At 37.4% G+C, this 14049-nt stretch overlaps 1 protein-coding gene across 1 annotated transcript in view; it reads right to left on the bottom strand.

Annotated features, from left to right (window-relative positions):
* Window positions 1-1225: 1225 nt before the first annotated feature.
* The window catches only part of GPR123 (G protein-coupled receptor 123), a gene marked incomplete at its 5' end in the record, with an annotated part of 51129 nt that continues 38305 nt past the window's right edge, over window positions 1226-14049 (bottom strand). The window contains 2 exons of the mRNA XM_010293390.1: window positions 1226-2447; window positions 5794-5889. Of these exons, the coding sequence (XP_010291692.1) occupies window positions 1226-2447; window positions 5794-5889 (1318 nt within the window). The remainder of the gene's footprint in view (window positions 2448-5793; window positions 5890-14049) is intronic.

Raw genomic sequence — 14049 nt, 5'->3', positions numbered from 1 at the left:
CAAAATGGGTTTTCAGAAAGCAAGCAGTGAAATTAATAGATGGACCCTAAGAAGGTGTGTTTTTGGAAAATGAACTTTCTCTTTCCTGACGACTCTGGACTACACTGATCATGTAACTAAATAGACAATATCGTATATACAGTGTCTCTGAACTAGAATAAGCTATTTTAAGAAAATAACCGTAGTCCTCAAAGAGTTAATGATAAAACTGCTCTGCCTTAACAGATGTGGAAAGGTTATCGTGAAACAGCTTACAGATTTGTTCAAAAGGCTTACTTTACAAAGAAGTGTAAAACTTGTTGAGACAATTGCTATTACACCGCACAGTGTCACATACAATGAGTAGTGCATGCTCTGTAAAGACATTAGAGTGGACCCTTATCAAAGCTATCATATAACCTTATACAAAGGATTGTGCCACTTAAACTAGTGCAGAGTGATTTTTTTTTTCTGTAGATTTATAATGCTCTAGATTAATATCAATAGGGTTTTTCACAGCCTTGTACAACACTTTTTTTTGTTCTTTTTTTAACACATGTAACACTAGAAAACAGCAAATGGTATATCCTGACGTATGTCATGCAAAATACAACCAATACAGCACCATAGATGTAACAGAGACATTACCTAGCACTTCTCTCCAACAAGAAAAAGGACAGAACAGAGACTGTACATTACACGACTTTACAGGCCATATGCTACAGAAGATCTTTAGAGGCAGTATCACTTTTGTAGATCTAAAAAGCTGTAATTTTATAAAATCCTGTTTATCATTTCTACCATAGTCACTTCTGATTAAAATCCATGGCACAGTAATAATATTTTGCTACAAAAATAAATAAGTAAAAGTTTAAGATGCCGATATGTTTATAAAAAGTGTCTGAAGTTACTACAGAACAAAACTGAAAATGAATTAAAATGACGTATTTCTAAAGAAATGTTGTTCTGTGTAACAAAAGGATATTGCCTCTCATATTCAATTGTCTAGACTTCATTTTCTAATTATCTTTCAGAATAATTTTATAACTTCCTTTTAAAAATAACTTCACTTTAAAACTGTCGTTATCTCTCTCTTTTAGACTCTTATTAAGAACATGGAAATAAAGATGGAAAAGCTGTACAGTTTGCTGATGAGCTACACAAATATGTCATCTTACTTAGTTTGGAACAAAAATAAAGATAATGATCATTTAGGGGGAAAAAACACATTATAATGGCCCATGAACTACACAGTAGTTTCATTTTTCCAAGGGCCAGTTTTGATGTTTCCTGTACTATCTGAGCTGTATATCATGGCTTCATGCACGTTTCCCTTGAGAATTCCGTTGTGATTCGTCGTATTAAACGGCAATGACTGTGTCCGTGGGTGCATTTCAAAATGAGCTGGATGATGCACAGTGTCACTCTCTGGCATTTTAGCACAACTATATATTACAGTACTTGCGTCGCTACTTTCGGGCTGGTTGACAGTAGGATATGGATCACTTTTTGAGCAGCAGGCCCGTCTGTGACCTGACTGGCTATCATGCGTACTGTGGGGACTGTCCGTGTGTGAGCTGTGGATGCTGCCATCGATACTCGAAGGAATGTGATAGGCGTATTCTCTTTCACCTGCAGACCTATGCCGACTGAAATAACGTGGCTTAGTTCTGCTTTTCAGGCATCTATGAATGTGCATATTGGGTCTGAAGGTTCCCTCGTTGTGGACATGAATGTGAGCTTCATCATCAAGTAGCTGATCACAGTGCATTTTTGCACAACATGGTGTCACAGGCGAAAGGCAGTTAACATGATTTTGAACGGCTTGTAGGTTAGTAAGCTTGCAGTGGCTGGCCGCTGGATGATTAAACACAGCTGATTTGTTGGGACATGGTGATTCCTGAAGACAAGGTGCATGAACTTGAGTGTCACCATTGACATTAACCTTTGGGCGCACATTAACTTGGACAGAATAGGTGTTTCTTCTAGATGGGCAACAGGACCACCAGCAATGCCACACATCATCTCGCTTTGCACAGTGATGGATCAGGATGAAAAGCCCCAAGGTCACACAGAAGGCTCCGTAAAGACAGCTAAATATCATATCCAAGAAATGACCTTGAGATACTGCAAGTGCTCCAAAGGTCCAAGTGGCAGTAAACAGGAACAAAGTGAATGCTGCAGCTCGAAGCTGAGCCTTAAACGAATGCTCATTTTCCAATAAGGAAGAAGAAATCATGGAGCAGGTTGCCTGGGGAACAGACACAGAGTCTGTAATGTGACCGTGGCCCACCTCAGTACTTGGCATTCTCTGCGGATCTTCTGTCTTTTCCTTTAACTCATACTTGCGTTCAGGATGGCGCTTCAGTTGCACGTACGTGCAGAGAAAATAAACACAGGTGACTAGCACAATGAATGCTACTGGCCCGTAAAAAGCACCGAGACTGGGCTCCCATGCCATCCAGCAACTGAAAACAACAAAGAGAGAGTCAAGAACATTTTATAGCCCACATTAGGTGTGATGGACAACTGACTCATGTGAAACTGGGCTTTCTGACTAACTTGTATGACACAAGAGTGTCTCAGAATTTTGGATATGTTCGTTGTGGAGAAAGGGAGTGTGTCTCTAATATCAATTAAGCTGAGGCATCACTTTCATATTTTTTAATAGAATAAAATGACTAGTATAATTTAAAGGATATTAAAGCTGAAAATGTCCAAGAAATGTAGGTCAGTTTAGAATTGCAGTGAAACACAAGACCATTTATGTCAACCCTTTTTTCTACTATTAAAAATGTCAGCATTAATACTTTGATTAAAAAGCAAATGAGGCATAATTTATACAATCTGTGTGAGCAATAGAAACATACAGATTTCAGTGGTTTGTATCAATGAGCATTGGTACAAGCTCTTAAGCCTGAAGATTGTTCTTACAGAATTTTCTTTTTGCCAAAGTAGAGAACAGCCTGAGTAATAAGAGAGATTGGAAACAGATTTCCAGTTGAACAGTCACTGCTTTCTGCAGTGCGTGCCCCCAAAAGATATATGCCATTTCTGAATTCTGCACTGTTTCTGAGATTCCTGGGAGTTAATTTACATCAATTTGAATGTCCTCAGAAAAATTAAGGAAATTGATATTCTTTTTCTGCCCAGGGAGGTGGTGGAGTCACCATTACTGGAAGTGTAACGTGGCACTTCGGGACATGGTTTAGGGGGCATGGTGGTGTTGGGTTAACGGTTGGACTTGACGATCTTGAAGGTCTTTTCCAACCTTAATGATTCTGTGATTCTGTGATCCTTTATGATGCACTGGTAGCATAATATTATTGTAGCATAGATCATTATTTGCTAGGCTTTAAATAATATAACTGTTTTAGAGCAGCTTAAGGTAGTTCACAGGCCAATATGAGCTGAATAAGCCTCGGCAAGCTGTATAATTTAGTACCGGTCTAACAGGAGTGTCCTGAGGATGAATGATCTAATCAAATAAACATGGTAGGTGAAAACACTTCTGGCTAATGAAATCTCAGATGGAAACTGGGAGAACTTGGGTCAGGTGGAGGAGGAATATTTGCCTAGTTTTTACTCTTCTCTATGATCTGCTTTTAGCCATGGTTACAGACAGGGAACTGAGCTGGCAGTATAAGCTAGTACAGCTGTTATAAGGTTCTTATACTCTAAATATTGCATGGATTTCTGGAAAGAGGAGTAAGTTACTTTTCTTATCAGCTGGACTAGGACAAAAAGTAATGGGCTTAAAACTGCAGCAAGAAAGAGTTAAATTAGATTTTTCAAAAAATTTCCTAGCTGTTAGGACAATTAGAATAATAAACTGTTGGAATAAAGTGTGGTCTATCCATTATCGGAGCACTTAAAGCACCTCAGATAAATAACTGTCAGGAATGGTTTGTATATAGCTGATTTCCCACTGGGTCAGAAAGACAGACCAGGTGATCTGTCATGATCCGTTCCAGCTCTAAAAGTGACACTGTGTGACACTTCACACTCATTTAGGCATGTGTGGTTAGTTGCAGTCCCTCCAATACAACGAGGAACCTTCAGATATCCCATTCTTGTCAAGCCAGGAATCATCTGCAACTTACTATAAAAAGGACAGAATGATTTTTTTTTCCCAGCCTGAGAACCTCTCAGCTAAAAAGAGGCAGTCCCACTGGCTATTTATCACAAGAAACTGCAGAATAACTACTTTAAATTTTTAAAATTGGAACTTTAAACAAAAACATACACGCATTTGTTAATGAACTTAGAGACACTCCAAGGAGTATATATTTTGCTGTCAGACATGCACATGAAAAGATTCCCTGAAAGATATCTGCGAAAAGATAGGTAAGTTACCACCTATATTTAATTGGATAAGCAGAGAGCACAAAGCTACATGAATAATTGAAGCACATTCGAATGCTGAATACCTGATGCAAAGTGGAGAATAGAACAGTCCCTAGTGGAACAGTCTCTTGGGATGTTCTTATTTCAAGTGAAATCTCATTGTGGATCACGTGAAAAATCAGTTCCATAAAAAAAGTTCAAGGTTGTGCATCTACATTTACTGTACTGATACCATTAATAATGAATAAGGGATATAACTCACTATGCTGCTGTTGAATTAGAAGCTGTCTTTTTACTCAGTCTTATAACCATCCCTCACCTGTGCCTTGTTTTCTGTACAGGCTGTGATACCAGCTATTGATTTGCTATGATTAACATGATTAAAGAAGTATAACCTCTGTAACCGTGCCAAAATGGAAAACATCTCACATTTATGAACATAAATAATTGAGTCTTTTAATATACTGTTGATTGTCTAATTGGATAGGTTCAACTAAATATATGAATATGAGTTGGGCCCTAGGCAGAGCAGTTAGCCATGGTATGTACTAATTTATTATCAGAATTTAAATTTCAATTACCTATAAAAATGCCTTTAAGGAGCCAAATGCTCACTTAAAAACCATTCTACTTTGTTTCCACTTTTCTTACCCAGAACATAACTAGTTTCAAATGTATTACAATAGATGCTCAAAGCAGTAACTAAGAGTGATGTCCTCCAGGGTACTAGTGCTGGCAGGGTACTAATATATCTATTAGCGTGCCAGTCATTGCCATGCTGATCTTTTACACAGAATGTATTTAATTTTGCAGTCTGATTCATTTTCTGCTACATTTTTATGGAAAGACTTATTGTACTTTATCGATATCTCATGTTTCATGCCGAGAATTAGTAACAACATGATGCCTGGACAGCTTGTGGACGTATACTGAACACTAACATACTACTATACTAAAAGGCTATGTCAGGATTGCAAGACATTGTGATTGGAACATTTCCTGGTGGTGAAAATCTGAAATAATTGATTTTTAAGGGAGAGATGGGGGTGGAGGATGTGGGGGAGGGATTTTTACTTGTCCTTTTTTCACATAATTATTTGTAAATTACTTTGACTAAGTCACCTGAAGGATACCAGTTCAAGGCAGATAACAAATTGAAAGTATTTAATTAACTAGTAGTACCATTAAATATGTTATCCATTAAGTATTGTTAATACCCTTCCACTTACTCGGGTGTAAATGAAGAGTAATTCTGTAAATGAAAAGTAATTCTATTGACAGTAATGGACTCAAATCGGTAGAAGTGAAGCAGCATTGCTCTTTCATAGCTATTATTTAATAAAATTTCATAACAAATGTCATCCCAAATGGCACATCTGTACCCTTTATGAAGTCAGTTACATTTATCAGCATAAGAAAAAGAATACGTTTTCCTTAAAAGTTTTAATGCTAATAGTTTATACTTACTATGGTGCATTGCCTTCGATCCCATAATTATTGATATTGGTTGCTGCTGTAATCCCACATATAATGAAAGGAACTCCCCCACTAATCAGGTAAAATCTGTTGAGAGATAAGAACTGGTATTTTAACTTGCCTGACTTGGAGTCACCTAGTGCTTTTTAAATAATTGTACCTTATCGAAGTATTTTGATATATTGCTGAAACATTAAACATGTCCCCAAAATCAGAAAAGCAAAGAATGAAGTATTGTCACAGTAAACACTGTACTTTATGAAATGAACAGCAGAAAGCTTAATATTTAATATTTATGTGGACCCACTTTTAACAATCTCTTGACTTACGTCTTTAGTCAATGTAGTTACTATTGTAGTTATATGAAGAACAAAATCTTGTCTAGTGAAAGAACCTACATCCCAAATAAAGTTATTCCACTCACCTAGATATTTATATTTAATCATTATTAAATATGTAAGCATTATAAATTAAAAATACTCATACAAAGCAGCTGTATTCACTTTAAGCTGAAAATGTTCACACGGAAATTCACTGAAATCACAGAAACATCTTCCTAACTCCTGGATGACAAAAGAAATGACGTTGAGTTAGGCAAAGGGGCAGTCCACTTGGCAAAACATTTTTTTTTCTGCACAGAGAAACAATCTGGAGAAATCAGGAGGATTAAATACCCCTTTGCACATACCACACTTTTTCTTCAGGCATTCAATACCCAGCCTTACAAACGCATTAAAATGTGAGGCCCTCCAAGACTTCAGCAAGATCTCATAAATATCCACAAAGAGTGTTAGCCTAAGCGTTAATCTTTCTGTAAAGACTTGTATTCTAAGACTAAAAGCACACAGTTTCACACCGCTTTATCCGGATAAATGCCATTGAACTACTTGGAAGCAGTAGTCATTCCAATTTATGATCGTTAGGCTACATTAAAGTCCTAGGGGATGTCTCACTGAAGTTGACATCCTGCACGCCTATGTGCAAACTCAGCAAAATAAACCATCATCATATTTTCCATTTATATAAGCAAAACACAAAATTGCATGGAGCACAGCACTTCCACCACTGTGGTCTCTGGGGTGGAGAGCACCGGGCCTGGTGCATGCGAGGCTACAGCTGGAAGGAACGCTGCTCAGTGACAAAAGAGAAAATGTTCCACCACACCTAGAAACTCAGCTGGTTCTCTGAACATCCTGATTCATCTCCTGGTTTAACCAATGCTTTTCTGTCAGTAAATAAAATCAGGTTTTTTTTCAAGCCACTCCTCTGGTGTGGGAAACAGTATGCAGGGATACAGGCGCTTCCCAATCACTGCTGTTATGTTGTCCATCAGGACTAAGAGGAACCTGATAATGGGTGGGACGCATTCTGACCGGAATCTGGCCACTAATTTTCTGTAATGTGTTACAAATATTGGGAAATTTCACAGTCATTGCAAGGCAGGATTTTTACAGAAACAGAAGAATAGTAAGATTAAATAAATCAGCATTTAAATTGAACCCAGAATTATTGTTAGAATTTCTTAACCTCTCCTCCCCACCTCCTTCCAAAGTAGAATTAGAAGCCAGGCGTCAGAAAATTTCATGTAAACATTTACAATCAATCTTTGTCCTCATGGTCTAAGCTGTAAACAGAACAGAAAAAATCATCCTCCATATTCATCAAAAAGCCCTTCAGATTTTATAATTTTAAAGTCATAAAGTATATATTTTTTCTTCAAACTTGGTTTATTCTGTAGAGCTCAACAAATTCCAGTGAACAAGCTGCCTCCTTACAAAATCCGTTCATTCACTGCAGCTTAATGATTGTACATATCTTTTGACTTGAGCATGTTGAATAAACTAGCTTAACAGTTTATTATAATTTTTAACAAAGACATGCTCAATGACATTTTTGAAATTCAGGAAATGACTAGGCTAAGCGATGAGGCATAGAAAAATTAATCCCAATTTATCTAAGAAATAGTAAGGAGCAGAAAAATAAGAATACAGAAGCAAGTATGAGAAACTGCACTTCAAACTCTTCTGAAGTGATTATACCATAGAATTTACCTACAATGCAACCCATAATTTCATTTTTTGCAGTGCTGCCGCTTTTTACAGATTGGATACATACATTTAAATCGTAACCTTATCTAAAGTCTCAGACAAGCCAGTATTTGGGTGTTAGATAATCTACTTCATACCTCACACTTTCAGCAAGCTGCTGAACACAACAGTAGCATCAGATGTTCTGGAAGCACGTAGCTACACAGCGCTTCAGAAACGTGGCAAAATCTACTCAAATTCCTGTCCTGGCTCATTGCTAAGGGAAAGAAAATACATCCTAGAAATGGCATAAGGTGAAGTCAAATGGTTTCAGTGTACCTGAGGTGCACTGTACTGATATCCATCACAGCACACTGCCTGCCCTGTCTCTGTTTGGTAGTAAAATACCAAATAGAAATGACAGTTGTATACAAATGATTCTTCATTGGTGGATTTGGGATTCTTGAAGGGTGAAGGGAAAAAAAGTCTGCCAAATAGAAGAGTCAGCAAGAGAGGAATCGAATTAAAACAGAACAAAGAGAAAATATAATCAAAGAACTGGAAGTTAAATTGTAAGAGCAGGAGTGCATACACTTGTCCAGTTTTTTGAGATCATGGATACCTTAAACAGTATATGAAAAAGAAAAGATCACACTGGAAAATCACCAAAGAGAAAAAAACATTGTTCAAGAAGATCAATATACATGTTAGTTGTGAGGAAGTACACTTAAAATTAGAAATTTAGACCAGTCTTTCCAAACATTAGTTTCTGTGCAAACATTAGGGTTTTTTTCCAATTTCTTCTTTTTCATCCAGATGAGATGATTAGGACAAATAATTTTGAAGAAAAAGCTGAAGTAGAATTGATAGGGCATGAATAAAAAGTGAAGAAAATGCAGATAATAAATAGCTATGCTTCATACTTCTAGAAAACCTTTTATCTAAGAGAATCAAAGTGCTTTGAATTAAACAGAGAAAAAATTCATTGAACATGAATTAATTTAGCTTTACAGCCCCCCATGTGGTCAATAAACATTATTATCCCTGTTGTAGAGACGAGAAAACAAGCAAGGAGAGATTTAAGTGTTCAAGGTCACGCCGAAAATCTGTTTCAGAACAAGATTTCTTAATTCCCATCCTATGTTTAAACACAAGGCACCTCTCTATTACTGTAAATTAAGGGACTGGGCAAATCATGGCATGCAGGAGTTTGTCTCCAATTCCAAGAAACACGATTGCCTCTCTGTGAGTTCAAGCAGGAGCAAGAAGAATATAATCTGATCTGAAGGATCCCCTGGTTAGGGTGGTTCCCTCCCAGTACTCAGGAAGCCTTGCCAGTAACTGCCTGTTACTCCCTACAAAGCCTGACTTGTGGATGAGGAGCCCATGTGTGCTATTCCCTGCGCAGCGTTAATACTAGCATCCACTGGTATTCCGTATAGCACTGCCTGGGTCAGTACACAGAGCAGATTTTTCCAGACCAGCTGAAGTGGTCCGAGTGCAAGGGTTGTAACTGGAGAGATGCTGGGTTCTGCTGCTTTTGCCGCTGCAGTCAACTTTTGGTGTCTTTCAGCCATACAAGAGCAAAAGTAAGGGGTGATGCTCCTGCCCAGTAATGCTCATTCACAGAACAATATAATAAAGCAGTACCGGATGGGTGAATTTTGTAGACTGAGCAAGTACATGCTTTTCAACCATCTTTTTTCCCCCCCTCAAGTGTATTTTCTTACGTGGAAAATAACGATCAATCTTTTTCCTACACGGTTTTCCTAACTTATATTTACTACTTCCTCTCATTACTATCTTTTGGTTTTTAAGCATTAACGGTCTAGATCCTGGTTCAGTAACCAGCAGCTTTGTCTTCCAATTACCTTTTCTACTTCTGAGTTAATTTTCTAATTTTTCTCATTAAGCCAGTGGGCTGTCTCCTCTTCACAAAAGAACATGCAGTAACTCAGGACGCAGAGCCAACTTCACCTACTTGTGTTACTCTACCATTCAAGAACCCAAATGATGATACTCATGCTACCAGGAATGAAACTTTGTTGGCAGCAATAAGAAGAGAGAACCCTGCTCTGACAGATGTGACTGTTACGATGGAGCCAGCGAACACAGGGGGTCTGGCTGTTGTCAAGATAGCACGCATGCAAATCTTTAAAGACTGGGAAACCACAGCGAGGAAAGTAAAACTTTTTTCAGCTAAAACTTGATCTGGACAGGCAGTTTATTTCTGTAATATTTTAAAATTGTATTACAGGGAAAACTGTAAACTATCCGTGTGATGATTTGGGGCTTTGAAGCAACTGACAAGCTGTTACTTCAATAACCCTTGGGAAGAGTTTTTAAAATTCGTCCATTGTTACTGGCCACCCCGGGGTGTCCTGATGATTCCTAGCAGGCTTTCACATCAGCATACATTTATTTACTGAAGCTCATTCCATCACATCTTCACTAATATAACCTAAGCTAATCAGATTAAAGCTAGGCCTCAGCATGCTGCACTCACACCTCTTAGCTGCAGCGTAGGCAACACCCACGGCCTGAAAACCAGGCTCTGCAGACACGCTCACATGGTGTGAGTAGTCCGGGGGGCAGGAATCATACTCAGTGAACTTTATCGGGAACCCCCAAGTTCCTGCTGCAGCTGCCTGAGACCAGTAAGTACAGTATTTTTTATTGCATGCACAGACATAAACACAAACCCCCCCCAACAGAGCAGCAGACACTGCTGGAGGTGATGTCCCTCTGTTGACATCATGGCTTACTGTTCTCCAGCTTCCTTTCAGCAAGAACTCCTACCACAAAATACTGGGAGCTACACAGCCAATCTGATAGAAACAGGATAATGTCAGCAAGAATGACTGCAATAGCCTGCAGGCAACATCCATTCTGCCAACTTAACATACAGTATATTCTTCTAAGTTTATTTCCATAAATATTACTCAGTAAGTCAGCAAGTAAAAGGAGAGTTCTACCCAGCGATGAATTTCTTGCTTTAGTGTCTGGCTATTCTCTAGCCCAAAATTGTTTCCAGATTAAGAACCCTGATTCTGGAATGAATTGTTCCAAAAAGGACCAGACCTTGGCTTTGTGGGTATAACGCAAGACTGCTTTTAAGTTTTTTTCTGCAGAGGTTGGCAGAATGGTGATGTATCAGGAAGTTATTTAATAACCTCAAATAGTCTTTATTGCAGACGTTACTTGATTAAAATGTATGTATATTTAAAAGTATTCCTCTCTGCATGCACAAGCCCAGAAAGGTGCATGTTAGATACATAAGGATACCAGCGAAACATTAATTTCATTCCTTTTCCTCAGTATAAAAAAAAGATTCAACTATTTAGCTCTACTTAATTCTAGGGCACAGTTCATATAGGAAGAGATGTCAATCTATTAGCTACCTGCAAAATAAACATAAAAATAAAAGAGGAGTCAGAGCAAGATGACTTTCCCCTTTATATTATCTTGAGCTGGTATTTTATTTTAACATTTTTGTGAAAATAATCCATATAGAAAATGGTCATTGACTTCTGAGCTAACCAGATGCCACAGTTCAAGTACCCGGCAGGCAGGCAGACAGATAAGTAGCTGCATTGTAGAAAGCTGAATTTATGAGCCTGATTTTCAAATTATTCTTCCTGAATTTTTCATGCATCACATAATGTCATGGTCCTTTTTCCTCCAAATCCTGGTAAAATAAAAAGAAGGCTTTGTAGAAATGATGGGATTTTGAAAATATACTTTTAATTTAAGAAAACTAAGTTGTCATTTTGAATCCTACTCCCAGATAGTTGACTTATGAACATATTTACAAGTACCATGTTAGTTTTGCTTCATGGCCTTGCTGAAGAGAAATAGCCTGTATTTCTGAAGTGGTTTTTGCCTGTCTGCAAAGTAGAATATAAACATGGAGAATACACTAAAAAAAAAGGAAAAACATTCTACAAACAATGCTAAAATAAACTTTAATGTTGCAAGTCAAACTCTAAAAGGTAAATAATCGCAGAATTAAGAGTTGTGTGAAAACTCTATTCAGCACCTTTATGTGGCAATATTGTTATTCTTTTTAACTGCTTGTTCACAGTCCTTTCTTTTTTTCCATAAGACATTTCACTCATTCAGCACAGAAGGAACAAAGATCACTGGACAGGTAGTTACTAATTTTTATATATATACCTTCTTTCTAGATCTTATTACAAATTAAGAGCTTCACAAACATTAATTAATTAATCTTCATACTGTCCTTGTGAGAATATGTATAAACTTCTCCATTTAAAGGCAGAGACTAAAACACAGATAAATGACAAAACTATTAAGAAAAGTCTCTGCAGATTTGTTTGCTCAACTTAAGAGGTCTAGGCCTCCACTTGACAAAAATAAGCTCTCATTTTTTATTAAAATTGGCCATGAGATAGGAGTTTAAGTACTGCCCTTAGAGACTCATAATACAGGAACCTGAGCAATAAAGTGAGAGGATGTTAGTCCGTGTCAGAAGCTATGAAACCTCACCTATCAAATGGCTTCAGAAACACTTGCCGCTCTCATGCGACCCCACTGCACTACTCATACCGACCTTGTCTTCCGCTCCGCCTGTGTCAGAAGATGTCTCATCTTCCAGGTAGGCAGTGTGAGAGTTTAGGCCCTGCTGGTGGAGGAAGCCAAGAGGATGTGCTAAAGCTATTGCTATTCAACTTCCTTGCCTAACACCTTTCATAGCTAGTGTAGCCATTATGTCTACTTTGGTCTTTTGCAGATGGACAGGAATCTACAAGCTGGCAGTTCGGTTGCAGGTACTTTACCATGACCCTGTAAGACAGCCTGAGCCAACAGAGAGGACAGAGAAACAAAAATGCATATACCAAAAAAAAGAAAACAATTCAAGAACTCAAAAAAATGTTTAGAGAAAACTGAGAAGAAAGAGAAGGGAGTTTCATTTACATAGAGATCACTGTATTGTCTCTTGGTGAGCTAGACCGACTTGAAGAGACATTGTATCCAAGAAGCAAGAGAGACCTTGCCTTATTTTTTTTTATTTTTATTGGAGAATGCCTTGGGCGCAGTTGGAAATCAGAGAGACGGATGTTTCTTACAGTGCATTCCATGCTGCAGCTTAGCTCTATTAACTTCTACTCCTACTGAGGCTTAATGAATAAATAACTTAAGTCCGGGTAAGGAGGTACTCATGCTGAATGTACTTCTAAAGGAAAGAAGTAGTAAAATAGTAAGCAGCATGTTGATGAGAAAGAAAATATATTTATTAGTATTTCTTAAAGAATCTATCTATATTTTTTAAAGTTTAAAAAGAGCATGGAGCTCATAAAGAGAAAACTGTTTATGTTAATGCTTGGAACTGTTTATGTTAATGCTTGGAGAGAAATAATAGGATGAGAAATAATACTCATGTTTTGATTATTTTCTATTTGCACAATAATTTTATCCCTAGGGAACACAACAGGCTTTTCAATTCTGTTTCCACAGTTAATTTCTGGTAGTAAAATGGCTGATACTCTTCTTCAGAGCAATTCATTGCTACCTCATTTTACCAGGCATTTGACTAATCTGGCGTAGAGCTGTTAGCTGAAATTATTTTGCAGTTCCAGCCTACTGAATCAAACACAACTGTTTCACCAGGCATTGCAGTACACCTTTAGAAAGTCAATTACCATCAGGATGTCCTTCTGCCTTTCAAAGGGGAGAAAAGAACCATTAACCTATCAACCCTCATCAAGACACGAAATTCTGATAACAGCCTATATATGACAGTGCCATTTTATATAATATGAAAGTGAAATGAAAAGCATGCAAAGATAGTGATAATAAGTTCTGTACCCTTATATTGTCACATATTTAATACTTGATTCACATTATATTAGTGTCAATGTTTTATGACTGTCGGTAGAATCACCTTGAATTTTAAATAGAAAATATAGCTTTATTTGGTTTTACTTAATGTAATATTTCATTAAGCCTGCCAAAGGAACCAAATAAAAGGACTAACAGGAGGAAATATATTTTAATTTTGATCAACTGTGAAAGTCACTGACAGGGGTTCTGGTCTGTGTTCTTCTATGACTAAATTTTGAAATAATATTTTTAAAAAGGAATTTATATCAATCCCATATTTTATTAAAGCAGGCACCAACACAACTCCCTGAATCCCCCTGTGTTTCATACATTGTTGAGTTTGACACTTACTTGCTTTGTAAGCAACATTTTTTTT

Source organism: Phaethon lepturus, unplaced genomic scaffold (assembly GCF_000687285.1).
Source record: "Phaethon lepturus isolate BGI_N335 unplaced genomic scaffold, ASM68728v1 scaffold5508, whole genome shotgun sequence".
NCBI lineage: Eukaryota > Metazoa > Chordata > Aves > Phaethontiformes > Phaethontidae > Phaethon > Phaethon lepturus.
The sequence above is the reverse complement of the archived record's forward strand: the minus strand, read 5'-3'. Positions and strand labels throughout refer to the sequence as shown.